We start from the raw sequence: 25737 nt of genomic DNA, 5'->3' as shown, positions 1-25737 counted from the left end.
TTATGTCCTGTTTTTGTTTTGTATTTGTGTTGATTGTTGCTTTACTTTGGATGCTTTTCGCACTTGATTTGTTTTGTTGAAGTTGGATTGTGTTGCAATTGTAGTTGATCAGAAGAATTTGGTTAGATCGGAGTGATCGGAGATGGAATTTGCTGTGGTTTGTTGTGGATGGCTTGGATCCGGAGCGGATGAAGCATCCAATGTTAGACCTGTTGAATTTTGCATGGTTATTGTTTTTTAGTTACTGCTTTTAGTTTACTTCGTCAAGCTGTTGTAGATCTAAGCATTTTCCGGTGATTTGTGTTTTTCCGACGTTCGGATCGTCATGTTCTGTTTCAATCTGAGTTGTTGCCCTGTTTTATTATGTTTATGCTTGATTCGGTTGAAGATATGAAGATGGATGTGAATTAATTCATAGTTAGTTATTTGCAACTTTTCATTCGTACCTTTGCTGTTTTGAGAAATGGTCCCCACAGTCTGTTCTTCGTCTATCTAATCATTTTAGGAAAGTTGTTCACTAGGTTTGGTAAATTTCGCCGTTAAAGTGTTACTCCGTTTAGATCTTTGTTTTCATCATGTCTATTTTCATTATGTTTTCCTTTTTCCTAGGTCTGGCTGTTAAAGTAGATCATTTGCACTTCCCGAGTCTAGTAGTTAAGTTCTCAACCCAAGTTTGCGTGGTAGCAGCCAAACCAGTCCAAAGTCCTCTTAACTCTCACTCGCGTCCTATCTGTCTCTGTGGGTTCGACCCTTGCTTCTCTATGCTAAGTTACAATGTAGTGGGTTGAGGTATTATTTTCTTTGACAGCAGGTGAAGGGTTTTTTCTACAGGTGTTTCCCTCGGTCAACGTATGCAAATACAGAGTGTATCCAACTGATCAGGAAGAGATTCCTGACCCAGCTGAGTCGTTGGTACGACAACCGGGACCTGGCTTCAAACAAGTTTCCTCAACCCACTTCTACTGATTAGTATAGTGGAGGTAAGGGTCGAATCCCACAAGGATGGACACATTTGGATAACTGCGGTGACTTTCCTATGTGTTTTTGGTTAGCTACCACGCTTGGGTTGAGAATTTACCTAGGCAAGAAAATAAAGGTGGTACTCTACTGACTAGTAGGTGTGAGAATAATAGGCATGTGGTGGTGTTCGTGAAAATAGGGGACAAGGTGTCTCAGAGGCATATGAAAAGTAGACAGTAGTATTAACAAAAATCATATGAACAGAGGCTCACGGATTGGAAACTGGAGTAACTCGTCTGGGTCAAGAAACGTTCAGTTGAGGTGGCAGGTCAAGGAGTCAACATCTACGGTCACCACCAGATCGGGGTTAACGACAGGAAATTTGTTTCCGTTTGGATCAGACAGTGACGAAGATTGGAATTCGTCAGGCAGAGAGGACCCTATGTCGTCATAAAAAACAGAGTACTCAAAAAAACAGAAGAGTAAGTAGTTGGTGACATGGCAAACTTAGTTGATCCTGATCCTGAGATCGGTTCGCTCACTGCACATCTAGATGGCTAACCAGCTCATGCTATTGTTTCAAATCAGAGTCAAAGGTCCATCGACATAAAGACGAACGTGCTAGTCATTCTACCTACTTTTGCAGTGAATGATTGTCCATATGAATTCCTGAATGAGTTCAGCAAGCTGTGCAGCATCCAGAAGAGGCCAAACGATGCGACGGAGGAGGATTATCGCCTACGCGCAATCCCGTTCGCTTTGAAGAGAGAAGCCAACACATGGCTGTTAAGGCTGCCACCAGACTCAATTCATACCTGGAAGGATTTCAAGTTGGAATTCCTGGATTACTTCTTTCCTTCGAACAAAACCAATGCCCTTAAGAAGGAGATTCAGGAGTGCAAGCCAGACTATGATGAGTCTTTGAGTCAATATTAGTCTCGATTTAAGGGATTACTTGATGTTTGTCCCAACCACAGAATGATGGAAGCTGAAACTTACTACCTGTTTTATGAGGAAGCCAACCCTGAGTCAAAGGATTTGATGAATTCCTCGAGTGGGGAATTTTACCAAAAATAAAGCAAGTGAAGCAAGAGAATTCTTGGGGAGGCTGATCGATGTAAAGAAGGCCTATGATAACCCGCGAACTCTTATGAGAAGAAGCTCAACAAATGCAGTAAAAGAGCATGAAGGAGAATGAGTGGGTGACAGAATAGATCGATTGGAAAGGACACTTCTAAGCGCAATTGAAAACAAGATTTCCCCTGTCTCACAGGAGAAGGAGAAGTTGCCAGGTCAAGAAAATAATCAACTCCAACTCTATTATGGTCCGTCAACCGATGGAGAATACCAAGCCCAGTCGAACGCTATGGGAAATTGGAATCAGAATAACCAGTATACAGGCTGCAACCAATGGAAGATTAAAGAAGCCCCATAGAGAGACAACCCCTATTTTAGATGGACTGACGGGAACCAACAACCTCAACTTCAGTATCCTGGTCCAGCTGAGAACCAACAGAATTGGCCTAACCGGAATTAAGAAGGGTTGCATCACAACTCGAACTGGTCAGGGAGGAGTCAAGAAGGGCAGAATAACTGCGGCTACCGAACTCAAGGAAACCAACCTAATTGGGGCAATACGAACCAGAACAACCAAGGAAGCTCCTATATGCCACCACATAAGAGAAACACCAACGGGAATTATCAGAATTTCCAGCCTAACCACCAAGGAAATCAAGGGTCAGGAAACCAGCGCAACAACAATCAGGGAGGTCAAGGAAACTTCCGCCAAAATCAGGGGAGTGGGCCGAACCATGGTCAAGGATCGAGTTCCAGCCAACCCAACTATAAACCCGAGATGAATCTAGATGATATGGTGAATGACCTAGTCAGCTCTCAACAGCATATGCAGAACAACATGCATCCAACAATGACGTGTTGCATAAACTTCAGGATGCACAGCAGGAGCAGAAAGCTGCAATGGACATGTTAGCTAAGTAAATGTCTCAGATCGCTACTTCGTTGAGTGAGATGCGAGGGAATGAAGGAAAGATACCAGCCTCAGTGAAACCACCTGACCGAGCGAATATCAGTTAGATTACTCTGAGATCAGGTCGTGGCTATAATGGTCCAGTGATAAAGGATGATGAAGATGTACCCCCCGTGATAAGCAAGGAGAAGGAAGGTTTAGTCCCTGACCGAAGAAGTACGGAGATAAGGAGCACCAGAGTAGATGACGGTCTCTAGGAAGGTGATTTGGAAAGACCGCTACCCCGAATGGCTGATCCATTTTTCCTAGACCCAGAACCAGAAGTGGAGATTGAAGAGGTAAGAAAGGAAACTGGTGAGCCTTCAGCTGGAGGTTCCACAGGTGCATTAAAACGAATGAAGTCGTTTCCTTACCGAGGGGAAGCTAAAAAGAAGAAGGATAATACTGAAGTTCAGGAGCTCGAGGAGGAAGGGCTAAAAGAAGTCGTGGATCTGGTAAACGTACCAGAAGAAGAGGACTCGCCTGTAGATCTGCGGGAGTCTAGGCGAAGGGCTGCTAAAGCACAGCACAACTGAGGTGCCAGTTACCCTGGGGAATTCTTCTCCACCTTTCGCCTCAAACCCACGACTGACCTAGACGCTGACTCCATGACCTTCAGACTATTCAATCAGGAATATGAGATGAGTATAAGGGAGTGGTCCTTGAAGATGGGTCTGTTCACCCATGCGGAAGACGAGGATGGCATCTGGAATGAACGGATGGTCGGAGCCCCCAAGCATACCCCTGGATTCAAGCCGCAGGCAGCATGGGAATTTATCACTCATAAAAGGGTGGGGACCTTCAAGACCAGCCAATCCAAGGGCTTCCACATCACCAACCACATCCTCCGATTTGCTCTAGTGTTTATAGGATACAATCTGATGGGCACGGCCAACTCCGCCCTCACCACTGCAGAGCTCTACTTCGCCTGGTGCATGGCCAAGAGAATCAAAGTCCACCTAGGCTACTGGCTGGCCCAAGCTTGCCACCAGATGACTGCCAACCCCTCCTGACACATGTACACCTGCCATCTACTCGGTGTCTACCTTCAACACAATATCGTAATGAAGATAGAAAAGTCGGCACCAGAAGTACTGATGTGTGAGCCCCCCAGCTGTTCAGCACGAAATACTTCATCAACAAGGGGCTCTTGTACATGGATGGCCCGGAGATGTGTTTCTACGATGTGGGGACGGTGGTGGACAAGGTGAAGAAAGAGATGGATGGGATGGAGGCTGTGGTGAGTGCGGACTATGAGGAGGGAGTAATGTATAGTTGTATACACAGTCCATACTTACCTTTCTCTCTTTATAATGTAGGTAGTAAAATATTGTTTTTATTTTAGCATCGTTTCTTTTATTTATACACTACTAGTAAAATATTATGAAATCATATGTATATGTTCATTTAAGAGTTGTGATCAATGTCGAACTAATTTTAAAGACCGAACTACAGACCATATTAGAGTCATTAGATCTAGTTTTTTGATGGGATGTGTTGTTGTGTAAATTATTTCGGTCTTCACTACAAGCCCATTTTACTTTATTGTTTTAAGTTTATTACTTCATTTGGTAAGTAATACCTTGAAACTATAACATGTTTTTACTTGCTTCCAGTAGATTTTGAAATGATTAAATACATGCTTCATTCGAATTCATTGACCTGAGTTTTTACTTTATTTACTTTAAAAATACAATTTAATTAAGTGGGTTTATTACTTCATTCAGAAATGTAATTACTTTATTGGATAATGTTTTTATTTCATTACAGTAGGACTTCAAATGCTTCTACACATACTCCATTCAAATAGTTTATTTCATCGTTCCATGTGTTTATTACAAATTAAATTAGGCTATCATTCTATTTTGTTTTCAGCGTCGTAGCGGCGGTGATAGACATTGTAGAGAGAAAGAATGGTACGCGACGGTGAAACCGCCTTTACGTATTGTAATGAAGTAAAAACCTACTGGAATGAAGTAATATATTCTGGAATGAAGTTTTTTTTTTTTTTTTTTAAAAAAATAAAATTAACTCCTATATGAAGGAGGATATTATATATAAACTCCTAAGAAAGGAGGAAATTACAACTGATGTTAAGAGGGCTCGAACTCGGCACCTCATACATTGATGTCTAAGCTCCTTGCCGCTAGGACAAAGGCTCTGGACATATTCTGGAATGAAGTTAAATCTTCGTAATATGTTAGTATGACTTATTTTCCTTGGGATGAATTAAAATAGGTTCGTGATGAAGGCGAAAATAATTTATAAATTTGCGCATCTAATCCATAAAAAACTAAATCTAAAAATCCTAATTGATATGGTTCTGCGGTTTGGCAATAAGGAGTGGATTTGCATATAATGAGACTCTGTATTTCAATACTTATAAATTATAACTAATATGTTATAAATATTTTTATATTTCATTTTTTAAATACTAATATCTCTAAATTAAATTAAAATTTTGAATTTTCTCAAATTGAATATTTTGCATATTTGTCAATATCAAATAGAAACATCTCCAAATAAAAATAAATATAATGTGTGAATCAATATGAAAGAATAAACTATTTAAAAAATGAAATATAAAAATATTTTTATAAGTATTTTAAAATAAAAACAATATTTGACTACCTAAATTATAAAGAGAATGGAAAGTATGAACTTTGTATACAAATATATACATTAAACTGAATACAGATATGAGGTCCTATTATAATTGTTGCGTTACAAGGGAATTGGCGGAGGACAGTAAGTGAAGTCTAATTCCGCAACAAGATCGCTTCTTTCTCCATTCATATTCATAAACACACCTAATGACTCATGCCCACCGATTTCTATGCAAGAACGGCGTCGTATCACCTGCACCTGACATTCCTCCAGTTGCAGCTTTCCTCGAAGCTCAACCAGGTTCATTTCTTTAATTTTTTTTGCAGAAATTTCCACCCTAAGTTGATTAATTAGCTTTTGAAATCAGGTGCATACACAACCACTCGCACCCACAGCAATGTCTCGCAGCTCTTATTCTGGGAAAGGCATCTAAGTAGGATATCCAATTCCTTCAAATTGTTGTTGCGAGAAAAGCCTGATTTATTACTCCAAAACCCCATAAATGATACTACTACATTTTGGGAATTGTCGACCCGTTCAGCGATGTGGGACTCGGTGATTAGGTCTCTAGTTCGTGATTCCATGAGAAAGGTGATGCCTTTAGCTCTCATGGGGAGGAATTTGGGGGAGGAATTGGCGATTACTGTGCTTCTGAGTGGAAATGGGAGGATTTTGGATTTATGTGGAGGTAGGTTTGATGAAGGACGGATTTCTGAGGTGTTGGATGTGTATTTACACGTAAGCGGCTACATTCCGGCTGCTTTTGGGTCTAGAGAGTGTGCAAATCGCTTGGCACTCGTGGGCCGTGGAAGGGATTTTGCGAATGCAAAGTATGCTGATTGGGTCAGGTACTCTTTTGGGTTAGTGGCATGAAATTTAATGGGATTATGTTGTAGAATGTGGTTTCTAAGTGTTTTAGATTATGATTTTGCAACAGTTAGATTTTTTAAGTATGTGTGTAAATTTGGTACTATATTGTTTGAGGAAAGTGGTTTCTTGGTGGTTTATATTTAGGATTTGTAGGTATGTGTGTAAATATGGACTGCATTGTTTGTAGAAAGTGGTTTACCGGTGTTTTAGATTTAGGATTTTCACTTCATTTGGATTCGGTCAGTATGTGTATGTACAGTTTAGTTTGTGTGTGCTGCCGTGCTGAAATGAATGATTATGGGATATTTTGTGCATTGTTCATGTAAAGTAATTTCCTGGTGTTCTAGATTTAGAATTTTTGACACTTGGATTCCGTGACCATTTAGTGGTTGTGAGACGAGGTATATCAAATGCATTTTGTTTGTTTTTATGGTATATTTATTGATTTTCTGATATAGTTTCTCTGAATAGGCTGAGGAAGAGCTTGGAGAGGTTGAGGCCACCTTCCGTTACTGAGCTTTTGTTATCAAATGATGGTGAACGAATACTGGAAGGCTGTCTGACGAACTTTTTCATTATTAGCTTGAAGGTGAGTGGTCACTTGTCAATATTATTTTCCGTTAACCTGTAATTTGTCTTTAGTTACTTGGTTGCGTTTTTGCTGATTTGTTAACATAGATTGTGATTCCTTGGGAGTGAGTAGAACCCTTGCAATTGTGTTGTAAAATTACTTTGATCTACCTTTTTAAAATTTGGGAGACTTTCTTTAGTCGTAAACTGATGCAATTGTGTAATAGTATCTTTTATAATCGAGTGTCAATAATAACTAGTTCTTGTTACTCGATACTGTGTGAGAAGAAGCAATTTGTGTAATACTTTTGTAATCGATTGGTAATTTTCAGCACCTATATCGATATGTGGTCCAGTTTTGCTGGAAAACTTTGAACTCGAGTTCATTTAAGTTGTATTTTCTCATTCAATATAAAGTCCATTTGTCATTTGCTTGCAGGAGAAAGATGAAGATGCTAGTCATGCTGAACAGAGTGAATTACAAAGCTGGAGTGGTATAGAAGTTCAGACTGCTCCCTTGAGTGACGGTGTTCTTCCTGGAGTTGTGCGCCAAGTAATTAGAGAGTAAGTCATTTCCTGCCGTGAAACAGTCTCTCTTTCTTGCACGTGTGCCTTCAATTTTCCTCTAATTCGGAAACTTGTTCTCAGAACCAATGAGTTTCCCTTAAAAGTAAATTATCACTATTCTATTGCGAAAAACTCATTTTTTTTGCAGCATATGTTTAAGTAATGGAATTCCTTTTCAAGAAGTTTCACCATCATGGTCGAAGCGCGACTTGTGGTTGGAAGCGTTTGTCACAAGTAAGTTATCGGTTATCATGTCAGCAGCGCTTCAACGCTGTTCGTCTTTACTTGTGAAACTGGCCTCAGTCCAAGTAGAATCCGTGCTTGTGGGCTTTCGATTAGGTATTGGTTGCTATCATTAATTAAAGATCTGCTGTGGCTTGTGTTTGTCTGACAGATGGTCTTAGGATTATACAGCCTGTAGAGACAATCCAAGCTCCGTGTGCTTGGGAATCCATTGAATCAAGTAGTTGGAAGGAGATACAATGGGTGGAGAAAAGATTTCAGGTAAGAGTGAATATGTAGAGGCTGTTAAAATGAGTTTGTGTTTTCGGGCTATCCAGAGAAGTAAATTTTCTGCTGTGCATTGAAACAGAACAGACCTGGGATGATCACATCAATGTTACAGGTATTCTATGGCTTCATCTTGCCAATTACCCAACTTTGCAATTTCCAGAAACATCACAATTACAGCACAATGTTTTAACATTTCACCATTAAAACATCCTTAATCTTCTCAAGGGTTTTAGGGTAAAGCGACATCGTTATATTGGTATATACACGGACAAAGTTTAGCAGAAAAAATGGGATGTTGTAATTGTAATAGTTATGTTTTGTTTGCTGTTTCGTTGTCTTCCAATGATATGAAGCAATTTTGAGTTTTATCCTCTGGCAGAAGGAGATTTTGGAGAGAGCCAGTGTTGAGTCATATCCCATTGCTTCGTTTTGGGAAGGATGGCCCATTGTGTGACCTCCATTGAGCCCGTTGATGAAGCAATCATATTAATGCCATAATCCGCATTCAAGACAAAGTTGTTGTTGTCTAAGGAACAGGTTCTTCATGACCCTAAAATAGAAAGTGTTCATTTGTTTAAAGCTCTCTTCTACAGGTGGTGAAGAAACTTACTATGTGAGTTTTGTAGGACAAAAGCACATTGAACAACTTCACACATTCATAGGCAATGCTCACTTTAGTTCCTTTGTAAGCTTGCTTCGTTTCGTTAATGTGAGTTTGGTTCCTTGTCATCGGATATAGGTTGCACGTTTCCCTGTTTCTTGGCAAAACCGGACACACTTGTGTGCACTCTATAAGGGCAGAGGCATCTAAAGAATGCATCGGAGAAGGTGTGTTTGGAGTTCTCTCTTTTACCATCAAGAGAAGAGGCTATTCGATTTGTAAGATTATATCTAGGGATTCCCTAAATATGTATTATGTTTAGATCATGACATTGAATCTCACAATTAATTCTAGATGGATAATCATATGATAATTAGTCATAGCCACTCCACTACAATTAAAATAATCTCACACTCAATCATAAATCATAGATGGATTATCATGTACTCCTTTAGTCTCATTCAAGATGTCCACCTATTCTTTTTAGCTTGTCTCACCTAAGATGTACATTTTCTATATTTGGAAATAAATTTCTCTCTCATCATTAAAATGTTTTCTATCTACTTATTCCACTTAACAACTCCTACTAAAATCACATGCCACTCAAGAATCAAGAATCATAGATGGATTATCATGATTTACTTTTTTTTATCATTATACATTGTGTCCAAACATCATACAGCCGAATACCCCTCTGTGCCATTATAGCAAGTCGAAGAGACAATACCTGGATTATAGCGGCTGAAAGACACAAATTTGATCCGAAAAGCCCTATGTGCCATTATATATCGGCCACTAGAATCATGGCCGCTGTATGATGTTTGGACACAAATCTTTGGCAAAGATCGCGCCACTGGGGCCATTGCATTGAGGAGTGAGAATGCGGCTCGGTATGATCATCCGAATGATGATCCATCGAACAACTACGTTGTCAACCTTGACAACTTGTTTGATGCACCCCCCTTCCAGTGCAACTCCGGAAAGCCACCACTCTGAAAAGCACTGGACAGAGTGAACAGCTTGAACTACATTCAAAAAAACACCGAAAAAGCGGAAATCCGATCACACTGATATTATGTTGCTGGAGTTCTTAGATCATATGCACTCTGAGACCAATAATGATGTGATATCTAACAGGATTGGATACGAATTTGATTTGGGCCAAGCAAGGCAAACTATACATCGCAAACTTGGCACTGTTGCAGGTATCACAAGCGAGCAGAGGTATGAGTTGTGTGACATTCTTATTGAAAAGCCTCAACGGCTTGAAGTCTTCATGGGTATGGAAGATGATGCCAAACTGGGGTACGTGCTGAGATTTTTTAGGCAGTAGAACCTACCGGCATCCTGAATGTGGGTATGATGCGCGTGCTTCTCTTTTGACTGCGGTAGCAGTAGTAGGTGATGGTCGACGTCAACACCTTTTGCTTGGCTTCTCTATGCCCTTCTAGTATAGTGTGGGTTATGTTTGAACAGTTGATGTCTTATTAGGTATTTTGTAAATCTGAACCCCTAAACTTCATGTGTGTTAGTTCGGCCAAATATGGACGCACATATTTGGTCACTTTACATCACCAAATGATTGTTAACTTTTTGATATATATTATATGATCTTTTGTAGCTTATCGTTCCATATGTTGAGTGGCAATATGAGATGCATTATTATGAAACACATTTGAAAACATGACCCATAATTATACAATACTACATTGTCAGCCGTTTACACAGAAAGCCAAAAGCATGCAATGTCCGGAAGATAGATAAAAACACAACATCTGAATGCCACAAATGAGATGCCACCTACCAATCGCCCCACTTCGGACCTCGGGGTGCCTTCGAGGATGGTGAAGATGAAGCACATGAGCTAACACCTGGACTATATCGCGACCGACGAGGGGGGTCCATGGGATGTAGCTTCGAAGGTTGCTTGAGCTTGTTCGGAGGAGGCATTGTTGTGGACAGTCTGTCCGACAGAGCAGAGGGGGCAGTGGGATCACTGAACAGCTTCCGACGTGGCTGTTTGCCTTTGTTTTGGACAAGGGAATTAACCTCCTCCTCCTCTTCCTCTTCCTCTTCGTAGGTCAAGTCGATCGCGTCCTCTTCCACTTGCTCAAACCAGTCATCCTCATCGAGCCACATATCCTCTGCTTCCTCATCCGCATCGGAAGATATTTGAATGACCTCCGTGGGCGGCTCAACTTTTACATCAAGCATTCCATTCATCTGCGTGAGCTCGTTGAGCATAGGCTCATCGCGGTAGTAGTGGAATGCCACAAACGGATCTTGCTACAACGCCAATGGTGGAACTTATTACTAATATGACTCAAAGCAATATTTAAAACAAAAGCATGCCGACTTTGCACTTAGGATTACAAAAAAGATACACAAACATCATAAAAACGAATATACCTCTATCAACTGGAGCTAAACCTCGTCGGTCGCGGTAATGCACCGATTGTTGGGTACCCACTGGACTTTGTTGTTGCCGACCAACACCTTGAATGTGTGATACCGAGCCTTGTAGAACTGCAGACGCTCCTTGATTTTTTGCATCGAGAAGTTCCGACCTCCCGCCTTTGCGTTCAATTCATCATACACCGCTTGAAGGAACCACTTCGAGACCGTTATTATGATAGAGTACTTAAACTCCTTAGCTTGCCGGAGAACGATCGAAGTAAAAAGTGCATATAACTCCAACGTCCATTGCCCCTTGCAGATCCACTTTTCTTGAGTCATAATATTAAGAGGCATGGTATGCGAGAATGGGAAGCAAGAAGATAAAGATATTATGTGAGATTGCTGAAGAATGTCGATTGTCTCCTAGAACAGGGGAAGGTAAAGTTGTTGTCTTCAATGGTCAACAATTTAATTTGATTGACATATAACTACCTCAATTACACCCTCTCAAGTAAACCCCAACCACCCAATCTAGTCTAAATCTAATGAAGGGGGCAAGGGGGAAGTTGGACGGTTTATTTAAGATCCAATGGGATGTGTTGAATGGGACGGGTCATGAGGTCATGACTTGGTGGGAAACAAGACTAATTAATGAGTTAGGTCTTGCTTAACATAACCCTAACCATTCAATCAAACGGTGCCCCCTACAATCCTCCAACCACTCTCATCCTTAGACAGAGCGCGCCGATCGTCGTTCACCATGAATAACGGAGGTCGACCGGACATTAACCCCCGCCATTACCCGCGGTTCTCGAAAACATACTACGCGGCTCATCACGCAAATAACATGGTAAGTTATTGTCTACAATTGTGTGTAACCACCTACAATCTAGAATCCATAGTTCAATTAAAGATGATGGACAACTTTTGTAGAATGTAGCCTTAAAATTGGGATTAATTTAGTCCATTGGTTTATGTGTTAGCGTACACCATCGGAATGGGTGACCCGCTACGGTGAATTGCTTCCGCAGCAATGTTACTTGGTGATGCCGAGTGGCCTTCAATGGCCGGTTAAAATGAAGGAGAGAGATAGCGGTCTATACTTTGACGATGGATGGGCAAACTTTGTGTACATAGTGCATTTGGAGAATTTCGACTCCTTAAACCTCATCTACATTGGCCGTGGGGTGTTTCACATTGATCGCCACAACTTCATGTCTGGATGCATTCCAACCCGTGACTTCGATGGTCGGTAACCTTGCCTTTATGTTTGTGTAACCCATACATGTTGCTTACTTTTTCAATCACGTATGCAACTTGTACATAGGTGGGGCTGGTGCGGATGAAGATGTTCCAGAGGCGGACATTGATTCGCTCGACGAGTGGTTTCTCTCGGATCAGGAAGATGATGACTCCATTGAAGGATCAGACATTGAGCTTGAGATACTTACAACTATGCCGCTGCCTACGTTTGCCGTCACTATGACGCGGACATTGAAGGATAATCATCTCGTAAGTTAAAAGGCGGAATTCATGTTTGAACAGGGGAATTTGTAATTGTTCGAATTGTTATAATGAACTGATTCATAATCCTACGCCATTCAAACAGGTGATCCCCGACGATTTTTGGGCTGCACACATTGCCAAGGAAGGGCATCAGTTTGAGGCGTTGTTCACAGTATACTACAAAACGTGGGAGATGCGAGTGACCAAGCAAAACGACAATTACTTTGTTCATGGTGGATGGCTTCGTTTCATCCGTGACAACGACATTAAGGTTGGCTGCCATTGTGTGTTCCAGCCTGTGGATTATAGAGAGCTCCACTTCCGTGTGACGTTGGTGCAAGCTATGTGAACAGTTGCCCTTTTGTTAGGCTATTTTGCTATGGTATGTAATAGACGGATGTGTAGTATGAACTAATTGAAGCTAGACTTGTTTAGTCGTATGGTTCTTTTTTTTTCGTGTCAATATATGCTACAATGTTTTTGGTATGTAACCCCTTATGCAACCTCTGATGCTTAAATGATGGCTTCTCTTTACCTTCCCATTTGTACAGTCAAATTAGACAAAATATGTGTTCGAATAGGGACATTGTCAAGTACTTAATACAAAAAGACATAATAACATCAAACATGGCTAATAGCTAATACATCTTTCCTAGCAAAATACCAAATAGTACGAATACAATCGCCATGAATCTGAATACTATGATGGCCATGAACTCAAGTTGTTTCTTGATCAAGCCACAAACAATGCACACTGAATCCGGTGTAGAATCTTTCATGAAGTGGTGTTCAATTTCGGGTGTAGTTTCTTTGATGAAGTGGTGTTCAATTTCGGGTGTAGTTTCTTTGATGTAGTGATGTTCAACCTCGGGTATATGTGTAGAAGTGGCAGTTGAGGTAAAAGGATTGTCTCCTTTCCCATGCAGATCAATATCAACGTACTCGTCACACCATATGAATGATCGGGTGTGATTGTTACCCAATGGGCACTTGTAGTAGTAGCGTCCAGGGTTGTTTGCATTTTCGCCTGCACATCCTACCCTCGCCACAGAAGCACTTTGGGATCATATCCATCTTCGCCGGTTCACGCTACTGAAAAGTAAACGAAACAAATCTTCAACAACCGACTTCGCAAAATCAAACACACACTTATAAAAGCAAATAATGTTCGGATGTCCACTATCCAAATACAAGAACAGAGTAATAAATACAAAAATCAACAATAGGCATTGGGTTAATGTGGTTGATCATCTATCCAACCACATTTCCTCAGCTATGTCATGGCGTTTTTGGTTCCACTCGTTATATGGCTCAACAGATTCCACAAATTCCGCGGGACCATTATCACCATTGTTGAGCGGACCTAAATCTGCACTGTCAAGTTCTGATTCGATTGGATCTATTGCCATTTCACGGCGTACGAAGTTATGCAAGAGAAAGCAAGCCATTATCAACCGGATTTGCATCTTAATTGGATAAAAGGATGCACTTCGGAGGATCCCCCATCGCATCTTTAAAACGGCAAACGCCCTCTCAATGACATTTCTTGCTTTTGTGTGTCGCATATTGAACAGCTCGATGGCATTCTAAGGTGCGTCAGTTCCGGTGGCCCATTCTTTGAGATGATATCGTACGCCTCTGAATGGTGTCAAGAAGCCCTCATTATTCGCGTAGCCATTATCACACAAGTAATAACAACTTGTGTACCAAACATAGTCATGTATGAGTAAACTCATTAGGAAGAACAAAAGATATAGCACACAGTGCACTAGTCATGTGTGCCACACCCACACATCACCTTTTGGAACCTTCAACCCATTAACCCGACTCACAGCATCCCTCAGCACACGGGAGTCCCCAGCAGATCCCTCCCATCAAGGTAATGCATACACAAATTGCAGGTTCCGCTCACAAGCCGCGAGAGTGTTGGTAGATATTTGGCCTTTCCTAGAACGAAACCGCGGTTTATCATCAGTACTCACAATCACATTAATGTGTGTACCATCCAAGGCACCCAGACACCCTTGCACAATTAGACAACCTGCTTAGATTATCTGTAAATATACAGAATAACATAATACAATGCAAACCATTTACCTTAAACCATTTCCACTGATTGTCAGTGCAATCACTCATCACTGGATTTGGCTTCTCCAGCAGCACCTCATGCAGACTCAATACAGCAGCTAGCACTTTGTGCACATACCTTGAAATTGTGGCTCCAGATCTCCAGAATTCAAACCCAGCCTTATGATTTTTTTTGTGGTGCGCTAGGATGCCAACGAAAATGGCAACCTGTTCCTCCACTCCCAGAGATTTACCCACACGTAACCCACCCCTCTCTTTTAAAAGGCAACATAAAGGACCAAAGGTGTTACGGTCCATTTGCATATTAGCAATGCAATTCGCATTAGTTAAGTGAAGAAGACGGTCAATGTGTTCCAATTGTTTTGGGGTCCTAGCAATGACACTATAGCTTCTCGCCCATTCACGAAATCTACGGCGAGAACGAGCGCTCATGTACTTATGAATTAGTATGGTTGTTTGTGTGCGGTAATTGGTGAGTATGTCCTCGAGAAGCATATAAATTCGTGTGTAATTTAAACTATTACCTGGCATCTGATGTTGTAGACCAAAAAATGTAAAAATTATGAACCAAAAACAACAACACCACAAATTGAACGCCCAAATTAACCACCACAACTCCAAAAACAGACGAAAACACACAAAGAGTATTCTCACAAAATCAACCAACAAGCACATACACGGTGTACAAGAAGTATATCTTTGAACACACGCACCTTCGACACAACTCCTAACTCGCCTGCCAATGTTGCAATTGAATTCGACCTTCGATTGTGCGATGCCGACAATGGAGGAACGTTGCCCTTGTGATTCTACAAGAGGTAAGGTAAAAGAGGTGGAATGAGGGGCAAAATAATGATTTCCACTCCAAATCTTGACACAGTCGCCAATGCATCTCCAAATCTATTCAAATTTGAAAGATTTAGATGCCGCCCAATTAGCGTGAACAGTTTGGGCCGACCCCTAATTAGCAGCTCAAAAGAAACGAAAACATGTAAAGCAAACGGTCATATTTGGCCTATTTCTTGCAAGATTTGGGAAAAAAAAACACAAAGTGAACACGCCCTAACTATCATTCTTCTCCTTTCTCTTACTTTTTCCAATTTTGTCTTCATTCCCGTATCATATCAACTGCCTATATTTTTATGGAACGAAGAGTATTATACATATGTCAAAATTGAAAATATTGGCTCTTACGAACTTCCGATATCACCAATATCGAAAAATATACTCTATACTATAATTATTATAAGTAACTTGGCCCCCACCTCAAAAATCTTAGCTTCGCCTCTGCTTGCCGGTGGCGTCCACCTTTTTTACTGAGAGGAGTCGAGTGGTGGAGAATGGGGGGGAGAGAGGGAATGGGGCGGAAGAGAGAGAGAGTTATTAGGATGGTGAAAAAGCAATCTGGATCACCTAATGCATTCCCTAATTCATTTTCTCCTCCACCCTTCACATACATGAGAGTGAACCCCACTATAATATAATATGTTTGTGAGGGGTGGAGGAGGAAATGGATTAGGGAATGCATTAGGTGATCCGGACCGGTGAAAAAGGGGAAAATGTCATAATGAATTGGGATTCCTGATGAAAGAGGTTTAAAATTCAATTGGTTAGGAATTTAATAGTAGAAAAGGTAAATTGAGAAGTTACATTTTTCATTTACCTTCTCAAAAAGTAATGGACTCCAAGAGAAGAAGGTAAATGAAAAAGGTAAATAAAAATAACTAACTTTTTACCTTTTGTTCCAAGAAGAGGTAAAGATATCTTCTCAAAATGAAAAAATGTATAATACCTTCTCATATACACTTTCTCTTGGAGAATGAAATTTTATATAGAAGAGGTAAATATGGTAGTTATTTCTCTTTACCTCTTCATATACCTCTTCCCTTGGAGATGCTCTTAGTAGTATAGTTTACGATAGTATTATAAACAGTTTTATAGTAGAAATTGTTTTTAAAGAGGGTGGAGAAAAGTTTTATATTTTACTAATCTTTATTTATTTATTAAGAAGATTTGGAGGATAAAATATCTTTAATTACAATTAAAACTTTTTTTTTTATGTAATAATATGTGTATTAATTTTTTGTATTTATAATTAGTAGTATTATGTTTATATAGTATTAACTACTCCCTCCATTACTATGTAATGGAGGCGTTTCTTTTCGGCACGGAGATTAAGAAAAATTGTATTAGATGAATAATTAAGTAAAAGGAGAATAAAGTGGAAAATGAAAAAGGTAGAGAGATGAAGAGAGAAAAAAGTAAGAGAGAGTAAAGTAGTGTGGAAAAATGTGTTGACTTTTACTATAAAAGGAAATGACTCTAATGTGTACTATAATGACAAAATGACTCTATTACTATGGAAAGGAGGGAGTGGTATTTTAATACTACTAGTTTATTTCACAAAATCCTTATAATTTATTTGTATTCGTATTAATCTAAAAATGTAGTAATATTTATTTCTAATCTATAAATTGATAATCTTGTATACGTTTGGATGAAGGCAGACCATCCCAAAGATAACAGAGATGTAACGATGCATCGTCGTTAAATTTTAGTCCCAACTTTTTTAAATTTCTGGATCCTTGTTTGCATTTCGTGCTCTACTCTTCTGTTCTTCCTGTCAAATTTGTAGACATAGTGTTTACTCTTATAAATCCCATTATATTTTAATCCACATTTCTTATACTATATGGAAAAAACTCTTCCGCAAGAACTATTTGAACATGAAATGTAGAAAGTTGAAAGGATGCATAGTGAGCCCACCACAAGAAATGAGAATCACTATTATTTAAACGAAGTTAGATATACCTTCACACGTGGAACAAAACAATTAGATCCACCTCACTTTTCCGGATAGGATAAACGGATCATATTTACATGAATGACCAACACCCAAGTTTCAAATATAACACCAACCATTAATCACAAAATTATCACAAACACACACAAACACATCCCTTCTATCAATTTGCTATGGCATCATCCATGACCATGACCATGACCGCCTCCTTCTTGGGTGGCGCCGCCGCTGCAAAAACGGTCACAGCCACCAACCGCCGTGGCCCATTGGCCATTAAGGCCTCCATGGACTCTGTGAAGGCGGTGGTGGCTGAGAGCAGCAACACGAGACGGGGCCTCGTGTTGGCTGTCGTGGCCGCTGCAGCATCCTCCATCACGACAATCGCAATGGCCGAAGAGCCGAAACGCGGAAGCGCGGAGGCTAAGAAGAAGTACGCGCCGATTTGTGTCACAATGCCTACGGCTCGTATTTGTCGCAATTGATGTTAATATGAGATCCAATGTTTTAATTTTAATGTTTCTTAATCAATGATGTAAAATCGTATTCTTGTTTGCTAAATTATGGTATGCTTTTATTTATTTTTAAATGCTAGTGATTTGTTTAGGTGAAACATATAATGGATAGAGTGGCTGGCCTTCTTTTTTGAAGACTATACTTATGCTTGAAAAAAATCCTTCGCACATTAGTTTTATAAATAATTACATATTTTTATTGTTAATACTAAATTTTAAACAATGAATTTGTCTATGAAATTTTTATTTTATCTATATTCATAAAGGATGTTGAACATTGTCTTTTGTGGGGAATACTATGGTGACACACACTATAGTTAGAGTCACAACCTGCCGTCATTAATAGTCATTCAATCTCTTAATTGAATGGATGATATTGTTTTGTACTATTAGAGTACAAATTGCTTGTTTATGAAGAAAAAATTGCTTGTAAGGGTATCATTTTCCTGAATTGCTTGTATGGATTCCATACGTCAATTTGCTTGGTTATATTTTTTTTATTGCTTGCATCTGAATCGACAATTGCATATCACTCTTATAGAATCCTTGTTTCATTAGTTTTTTTATTTTCGTAGATTAATACGGCTTTGTATATTAAATTACTTAGTTGCATGTGTTTTATTGCTTGTTTCTAGGTCTGAAATTATATATCAATTTCATTGATTCCTTATTCGTGATTAATGTTCAAAAATTAGTTCACGTATTGCATATCAATTTAAAATTTATTGCTCGTCAGTGACAAGCATTTTTAACAAATTATCAATACATGTCGATTTGTGCTTGATGTGGTTTGATACTCAACATTGAATTTGTTTTGCAAGTTGCTAGGTTACATTAGTTATTTAGCTTGCTAATGTGTTAGCATTTGCTTACCCATTGTCAATGATGTCAATTTAGGCAGAATAACAAAATACCTTTACAAGTAATATTTTCTCCGTAAGCAAGCAATCCGTACTCTAATCCTATAAAACAAATTCATCTATCCATTTAATAGATCTGGTGGCTATAAATGGTAATAGATTGTCACTTTAGTTTGAGTTTATGATAATGAATTTCTTTGGCTTAAGTTCCCTTTTGTTAATCATGATCATTTATGCTATTGTAGGAATGTCTATTTAGCATAAATACCGTCCTTAAAAAAAAAACAAAGTTGTAAATATCACGAGTTTTAATATGCTATTGGTAAAGTACGAGAGATATGTGAAAAAGCAAAAGAGAAAGGGAAAATATAGTATAAGTAGTGCTACTGAGATCCACATTATTAATAGTGTGTAATTGGTTAAAAACTTTATACTCCACATTAAGATTTGTTCTAATTTTGAGTAGAAAGCAAAAGTAATTATAGTATTATTAGTGGAGAATGAAACCCACCTTATTAGAGAGAATGGAGTCATCAAAAATACAATGTTCTTATTTTTATGGGACACCCCAAAATGAAAAATGTTCTTATTTTTATGGGAGGAAAGGAGTATATGGAATGAGGAGAAACTTTCTACTTTCTCCGTCCACCAATATACAAAGTCAATTTGGCCGGGCACGACTTTGAAGAAATGTATTAAAAAGTGAGTGGAAAAAATTAGTGAAAGGTGGATCTACTTTTATATACTCCGTCCGTCCCTGAAATTTTGTCACATTTTTCCATTTTCGTCCGTCCCCCAAAATTTGTCACATTTCACTTTTTTACCATTTTTGGTAGTGGACCCTACATTCCACTATTTTTTTGTTATGGAGGATATTTTAGGAAATTTTAATTAAATAGTACTAAAGATGTGATTTGTTTCTTCCTTTCTTATTTCTTTTTTTCTTCTTTCTTTTTTCTACATTTTCTTCTTTCTTTTTAGTATTTTATATTCCTTTCTCTTCCTTTTTTCTCCTAGTTTATGTTTCCTCTTTTTTTTCTCTTCTTTCTTTTCAGTGTTTTATACATACATCTAATTGTATTCATAATATAAATCAAGAACAAAACACTTAATTAAATTAATTATTTGAAGTAATTAAATCAATTGAATTTTTTTAATTAAATTATTTTATACTCATTTTAGGGTTGAAACACCTAAATAAAAATATTCAACTCTTTATATCACTACGAATACAATTCACAATTTTAAATTTTTATTAAGACTATATTGATTAGTTATTAATTTAATATAAATAATAATATTATTATATAATATTATATGATTTATAATTTAAATTATTATACTATAATTATTTATTAATTACTACTAGTTTTTAATTTATAACAATAATATTATTATAATAAATAATATAATTATAACTATAATTATATTTAAGTATATTTGAATGATATTAAAAATAAATTAATTATTAATTTATAATATTAATAATAATTAGTAATAATAGTATAAAGAGTGAGGAGAATGAAAGAAAATATTATAAAATCACTTTTGGTACTAGTTTTGTTTATGCCTAAAATATCCTTCATGACACAAATGGAAAAATGCATTTGTTTAGAGGGCATTTTGGGGTGAAAATCTTATCAGGTACTAAAATGTGATTAATAGGTACCAAACACGATATAAAATAAAGATCAGGTACCATTTTTGTGCGAAAGTGAAAGATCAAGTACCATTTGTGTAGTTCACCAAATGGGACATTTATTCGTGGACGGACCAAAATGGGAAAATAAGACTTTTATTGGTGGACGAAGGGAGTATATACTAATAGTGTTTTTATATATAGATTGTTTCAAAAAAAAATTATGGTCAAATGAACATAAATTTAAAGGCCACACCACAGTGGACTCGAACTCGATACCTTTGGTCTCAGGCATTATGAACCTCTCTACCGCTTGGTCAACTCACACACACTAGATTGTTTCAATTGTTTATTCATCTGGTTGGAAGTGTGTCATATGTGTTTTCACTTTTTAAAGATTTATTGATAGGATATACCAAAAGAGGAAAACCAAATTTATATAAGGAAAAACAGTTACTCCTAATAATTTTTCATTTACTAATTTTATTAACTAGGAATAAATAAAACCTTAAATATAATTTGCTTAGCCTCCAAGTCTTATCTTCCATAACTGCATCATTTGGTATTATGCTCTGATACCAATTGATGCAAAAACGTATGGAGAATGACTGAACTGATAAATAAAGATCTCAATGAATTGAGAACTAAGAGTATAAAAACTCAATGCAAAATTATATATTCAGAGTATGTCTTTTTAGTTCAACAATGAGGTCTTTATATAGGAAAAGGTAAATCCTAAACTTATGAAAAATAAAACTAAAGGAAAATAACTAAAAGGAAAATAAGCAAAATAGGAAAACCTAATTTATAGAAGGAAAAACAATTACTCCTAATATTTTTTTAATCTACTAATTCTACTATGAAATAAATAAAACCTAAAATATAATTTGCTTAGTCTCCAAGTCTTATCTTCCATAACTGCATTAATCTTGGTATTCCTTGAGTAGAGAATTTTTTTTCTCTACATTTTGACCGATATTTTCATTATAAATATTACTCCATCTCATCTACAATGGGGTGACTATTAGGCACAATAGCCACTGAACATTGGCATTCCATCAGGGCTATTCCGGTTTGGGAAACCGATGGGATTCATATTCGAATAGTGAGAGAAAATGAGATGGGGGAAGAGATTGGAGTGGTAGGTGTGAGAATGAAGGTGAAAATTGGGATATATATAGAGTAAAAAGAGAATAAAAATAAAAATCAAATGACCTATTGTCCGAATGCCGGCAATGGGCCAGACGATAGGCCGAACGAAGTTCGTCCACCTCATTGTATGCAGACTAATCGTCAAGCATGGGCATAGGGCGCAGCATCGTCCGCCCACCCATACTTGCGGACAATGGGGTGGACAATGCATCGGGCGCGTCATCGCCGTCCCATTGTGGATGCTCTAATGGTATCTCATCCATCTATTCCGTGATTACTCAAACCTCTGATCTGTTGGTTGGAAGAGAAGCTTAGTGCTTCATCGTTGGTATCATATTTTACTCAGCTACCTTAAAATTGCATCCAAATATACCAATATATGGTTCGTATTATTTCTATACCCAGGTGGATATTAATATACATATTCTTCATAAACATACATCAATTTGGATAAATTACCACATTTCATCCCTACTGTGCAGAAAAAGTTAAGCGGTCGATTTTACAGAAATGACAATTGCCATGTATAGCAACTCCACAAAAGGGAAAATTCTATGCAGATTCAGTCAGAAAGAAACGCTGAACGCATCTCAACCGAGTTATTCGACAAGGCTAAACAGAATAGAAACAGTACTCTTCAGCTAGACAAACAGAGGGGGGGAACCTACAAATGCTTGGCGAATATGGCCTCAACCACACCCTTAGCTATCGGGTGATAGCCTGCGCAAGCCTCAGAGAAAACCCTCCTCGCAAACATCTTCTCCTCTTCTTTTCCAGCACCCTGGACTAGTGCTCTATAGAGTGGCCGGAGATACTTCATCCGTCCAACTTCTTTCAGAGTTTTCTCAACCTCGTTGTAGCAACTAGAGCACCTAGATGCAATCGCATGCTGAAGAAATGCTACTTTGACCTCATAATCTTTCGATTCTGCAAGCCTATAGCGCTCGTCTAGAGCTGCTAGCTGTGATACAACCAACATGACAAAACTTGTATCAGATATTTGGCATTCTACATGGTAAAGAGATGTAGATGTTGAATTGATCAACTAAAGTCAGTTGCACTTATCTTAATGACACAGAAAGCAAAGAAGGATATTCTAGGAAAATCAAACATATATCACATAATTGAGAAGCAACATCTAAAACAAATAGATCACGAGTTGTGTTTCTCAAACTGTACCTGTGATGCTTCGACAGATTTAGGCAGATTTTCTAAGTAAAGCTCCCATTCTTGTCCTCCCCACTGAGCAACATCATCCTCATTTGGCATTGTACCTGACTTAAAATCGTTAGCCAACGAAACGATCTTTGTATAGATTTCAGATGCAGGCTCCATTGCATCTGGAGGTATGCCAGTTCCATCAGTCCATACTTTTAGATCAATTTGATCTTCAATTCCAGGAATATTTGCTTTTAAGAAGTCAAGAAACATGTCGGTGTCAATAGACTGGAACTTGAAGTTGGCAATATATTTTTTAAGAAACTCATCAAATGCAGGCCTCCCAACCTGTTCATAAATTAGAAACAATTAAAATCAAGCCTTTCAATGAAGATGCGCAACATATACAATCACCAAGTAGTGGAAGATAAAGAAAATATATGTTTTAGCTCCTTACCTGTCTCTCAATGCGCCACAGAAACTGGAATCCCTTCTCATATGGCACTTCAGAGTATACATCATCTGGGTCCACCCCTTGCTGGTTGGTCCTCAGTTTCGTGAATTCCATTCGATCCTTAAACCTCTCGATTTGCTCGACAAGTCCTCTCCAACCAATTCCAATATTAAGTATGGCCCTTTCTTTTCCTTGAACAACCTCAACTATTCGCCGCTCAGCATATGTCGTGAAACCCTACAGGCACAAGCTCAATCATGAACTCAAAGCACTAGAAATTGATCCAGTATTGAGGCAAAAAAAATGAACCACATTGGAAAAAGAGAAAGCCAGCATTTCCTTCATTTTGCGAATCACACTCAAATGAAGCAAGTGTTTCTACTTAGGCTCATAACCAAGATAGTTGAACCAATACGCCACAAATTACAAATCATTTAAAAACTTAATACCCATACATTTACTAATTTCTTGTACAACAAAAAAATTTATAAAGAAACTACACAACTTATTAGAAATTCAAGACAGCTGATTCAAAATGTCAAGAAATATGCAAGAAATAGAACGAACTTCAATTTATGCTGGTTAAGTATTGAAATTTCGTAATTCTTAGACACGAAGCAACAATACATCTTGTACCTGGAATACATAAAACCAATTCAGCATTTAACTCCATCACTATCAAGCCAAATAAATTCATGCTCACAAATCACAAGCTATTGACATCAAGCATAAGCAATCATACAGTTGAAGCAAACAACCAAATTCACCTCATTCAACCAGAAATGATCATTGTTCTTATTAGTGATCAAATTCCCCGTCCAGCTATGAGCGAGCTCGTGAGCTACAACCTGTGCCCCCGTAGAGTCCCCTTTGATCACAGTGGGAGTCAAAAATGTCATTCTCGGATTCTCCATTCCTCCGTACGGAAAACTCGGTGGCAACACCAACAAATCGAACCTCTCCCACTCATACGGCCCGAACAGCGCCTCCCCGACCTTGATCATCTCCTCGGACCCCGCAAACTCCCTAGCCGCAGCGTCCAACACCGCAGGGACAGCCTCCGAGTACACCTTAGTCCTCGGACCAACCTCTCTAAACCCTAGCTCCCCAACTGCAAACGCAAACAGGTAGGGCGGCACCGGCTGCTCCATCACGAACTCCTCCACCACCCTCCCCTCCGCGCACCAAATTGAGTCATCGCACGCTCCGCCGCACTCTCCGGCGGAAGGATCGCGGCGATCAACATGCTTCGCGGCCATCACCGCGGAGAGGTAGCGCGGGATGTTCAATTTGGCGGCGAATTTGATCCGCGCGGCGGGGGTATCCTGGCAGGGGAAGATCGATCGCGCGTGGATGGCCTGGCATTGGGTGAAGACGAAGGGGTAGGACTTGTTGAAGGTCTGCGGCGGAGAGAGCCACTGCAGAGCTGAGGAAGAGGGCGAGGTTTTGGAGAGAATGAGTAATTTGGATTGATTGGAGAGGGTTAGGGTGAGGGATTGGCCTAGGACGGCGTCGGGGGAAGAGGAGAGGGTGAAGGGGATGGGAGCGGCGGTGACGGGGTCGATGACGGCGGAGATGGAGAGGGAGCGGGTGTCGAGGATGAGGGGGCCGGAGTGGGGGGTGGAGAGGGAGAGGAGGGCGGAGGAGGCGATGGTGGAGGAGGGGAAATCGAAGTAGAAAGAGAGGGAGACGTGAGTGGTTAGGGGGTGGGTGGAGTCTGCATAGGAGTGGGGGTCGATTGGAGCCATTATCAGTGGTAGTTGGCCGTGGTGAGCGTAATGGTAATGGAAATGGAACAAGGGAAGAGTTTTAGCACTAACTCAAATTAGGGTTTAAAAAATTAGAGAGAGAATAATTTGGGAATAAAGATAATCCAGATAAGGAATCAGTCATTTGTTTATTACGCCGCACTTAGCTTAAAATATTATACTACTGTCTATAAAAATTAATTTTGCTATAAATTTTTGCGAGGAATTAATAAAATAAGAGAAAAAGAGTATAAAAAGTAGGAACAGATAAAAATAATAGAAGCAGGAAGAAAAAGTAGATAAAAAAATAATCTTATTTATGAATGCTATAAATTTTTATGAGAAATTAATAAAATAAGAGAGGAGGATAAAAAGTACTCCCTCCATCCCATTGAAAATGACTCATTTTTCTTTTTGCTTTGTCCTAATTAAGATGACTCATTAGTAAAAATGGAAACACCTTACTCTCTACGTTATTCATCTCTCTTACTTTATTCTCTTCACTTTACATACAAAATAAAGTTGCATAAATTATCATGCCGCCCAAGGAAGGGGTCATCTTCCTTGGGACGGAAGGAGTAATAAAACAAGAGACATACGAAGAAAAAGTAGGTAAAAAAAATCTTATTTATGAATGCTATAAATTTTTATAAGAAATTGGTAAAATAAGAGAGAAGAGGATAAAATGTACTCCCTCCGTCCTTGA

The 25737-nt window shown here is 38.9% G+C and overlaps 4 protein-coding genes across 9 annotated transcripts; 3 read left to right on the top strand and 1 right to left on the bottom strand.

Moving 5' to 3' along the window:
• The first annotated feature begins 5708 nt into the window (after positions 1-5708).
• Positions 5709-9160, top strand: LOC125186284. 6 transcript variants are annotated; one of them, XR_007170401.1, is made up of 9 exons: positions 5711-5893; positions 5961-6453; positions 6935-7052; positions 7473-7597; positions 7749-7834; positions 7995-8104; positions 8193-8225; positions 8493-8650; positions 8853-9160. XR_007170401.1 is itself a non-coding variant. In XM_048082640.1 (8 exons), the coding sequence occupies exons 1-8, from the start codon at positions 5800-5802 to the stop codon at positions 8519-8521; spliced, it is 1083 nt and encodes a 360-aa protein (XP_047938597.1). In that variant the 5' UTR covers positions 5709-5799; the 3' UTR covers positions 8522-9160. The 6 variants fall into 6 exon arrangements, 3 of the variants coding, with proteins under 3 accessions (XP_047938597.1, XP_047938595.1, XP_047938596.1); XR_007170402.1 differs by having other exon boundaries at positions 8740-9160; XR_007170400.1 differs by having other exon boundaries at positions 8493-8726.
• A 2316-nt stretch (positions 9161-11476) lies between these two features.
• On the top strand, positions 11477-13098 carry LOC125189860. Its single transcript, XM_048087089.1, has 3 exons — positions 11477-11549; positions 12439-12623; positions 12721-13098. Exons 1-3 carry the CDS (start codon positions 11477-11479, stop codon positions 12964-12966), a joined length of 504 nt encoding a protein of 167 aa, XP_047943046.1. The 3' UTR covers positions 12967-13098.
• A 4524-nt stretch (positions 13099-17622) lies between these two features.
• On the top strand, positions 17623-18094 carry LOC125187498 (photosystem II 5 kDa protein, chloroplastic-like). Its single transcript, XM_048084096.1, has one exon. It carries the CDS (start codon positions 17682-17684, stop codon positions 17988-17990), a length of 309 nt encoding a protein of 102 aa, XP_047940053.1. The 5' UTR covers positions 17623-17681; the 3' UTR covers positions 17991-18094.
• Positions 18095-22116: 4022 nt separating this feature from the next.
• LOC125189053 (leucine aminopeptidase-like) lies at positions 22117-25110 on the bottom strand. Its single transcript, XM_048086223.1, has 4 exons — positions 24051-25110; positions 23287-23520; positions 22851-23177; positions 22117-22632 (listed from the first exon to the last, which is right to left on the bottom strand). Exons 1-4 carry the CDS (start codon positions 25029-25031, stop codon positions 22336-22338), a joined length of 1839 nt encoding a protein of 612 aa, XP_047942180.1. The 5' UTR covers positions 25032-25110; the 3' UTR covers positions 22117-22335.
• Positions 25111-25737: the final 627 nt, after the last annotated feature.

This window comes from Salvia hispanica, chromosome 5 (assembly GCF_023119035.1).
Source record: "Salvia hispanica cultivar TCC Black 2014 chromosome 5, UniMelb_Shisp_WGS_1.0, whole genome shotgun sequence".
Lineage (NCBI taxonomy): Eukaryota > Viridiplantae > Streptophyta > Magnoliopsida > Lamiales > Lamiaceae > Salvia > Salvia hispanica.
The sequence above is the reverse complement of the archived record's forward strand: the minus strand, read 5'-3'. Positions and strand labels throughout refer to the sequence as shown.

What these genes read in the sequence shown, in the direction of transcription:
- LOC125186284 (XM_048082638.1), top strand. Translation starts at nt 5,800, where the DNA reads ATGACTCATGCCCACCGATTTCTATGCAAGAACGGCGTCGTATCACCT. An exon ending in TTTCCTCGAAGCTCAACCAG is followed by an intron (nt 5,894 to 5,960) that starts GTTCATTTCTTT and finishes TTTTGAAATCAG; the next exon opens with GTGCATACACAACCACTCGC. An exon ending in GTGCGCCAAGTAATTAGAGA is followed by an intron (nt 7,598 to 7,748) that starts GTAAGTCATTTC and finishes TTTTTTTTGCAG; the next exon opens with CATATGTTTAAGTAATGGAA.
- LOC125189860 (XM_048087089.1), top strand. Translation starts at nt 11,477, where the DNA reads ATGGGAAGCAAGAAGATAAAGATATTATGTGAGATTGCTGAAGAATGT. An exon ending in GTCTCCTAGAACAGGGGAAG is followed by an intron (nt 11,550 to 12,438) that starts GTAAAGTTGTTG and finishes ACTTGTACATAG; the next exon opens with GTGGGGCTGGTGCGGATGAA. An exon ending in CATTGAAGGATAATCATCTC is followed by an intron (nt 12,624 to 12,720) that starts GTAAGTTAAAAG and finishes CCATTCAAACAG; the next exon opens with GTGATCCCCGACGATTTTTG.
- LOC125187498 (XM_048084096.1), top strand. Translation starts at nt 17,682, where the DNA reads ATGGCATCATCCATGACCATGACCATGACCGCCTCCTTCTTGGGTGGC.
- LOC125189053 (XM_048086223.1), bottom strand. Translation starts at nt 25,031, where the DNA reads ATGGCTCCAATCGACCCCCACTCCTATGCAGACTCCACCCACCCCCTA. An exon ending in ATCATTTCTGGTTGAATGAG is followed by an intron (nt 23,521 to 24,050) that starts GTGAATTTGGTT and finishes TTGTGCCTGTAG; the next exon opens with GGTTTCACGACATATGCTGA. An exon ending in TGTGGCGCATTGAGAGACAG is followed by an intron (nt 23,178 to 23,286) that starts GTAAGGAGCTAA and finishes ATTTATGAACAG; the next exon opens with GTTGGGAGGCCTGCATTTGA.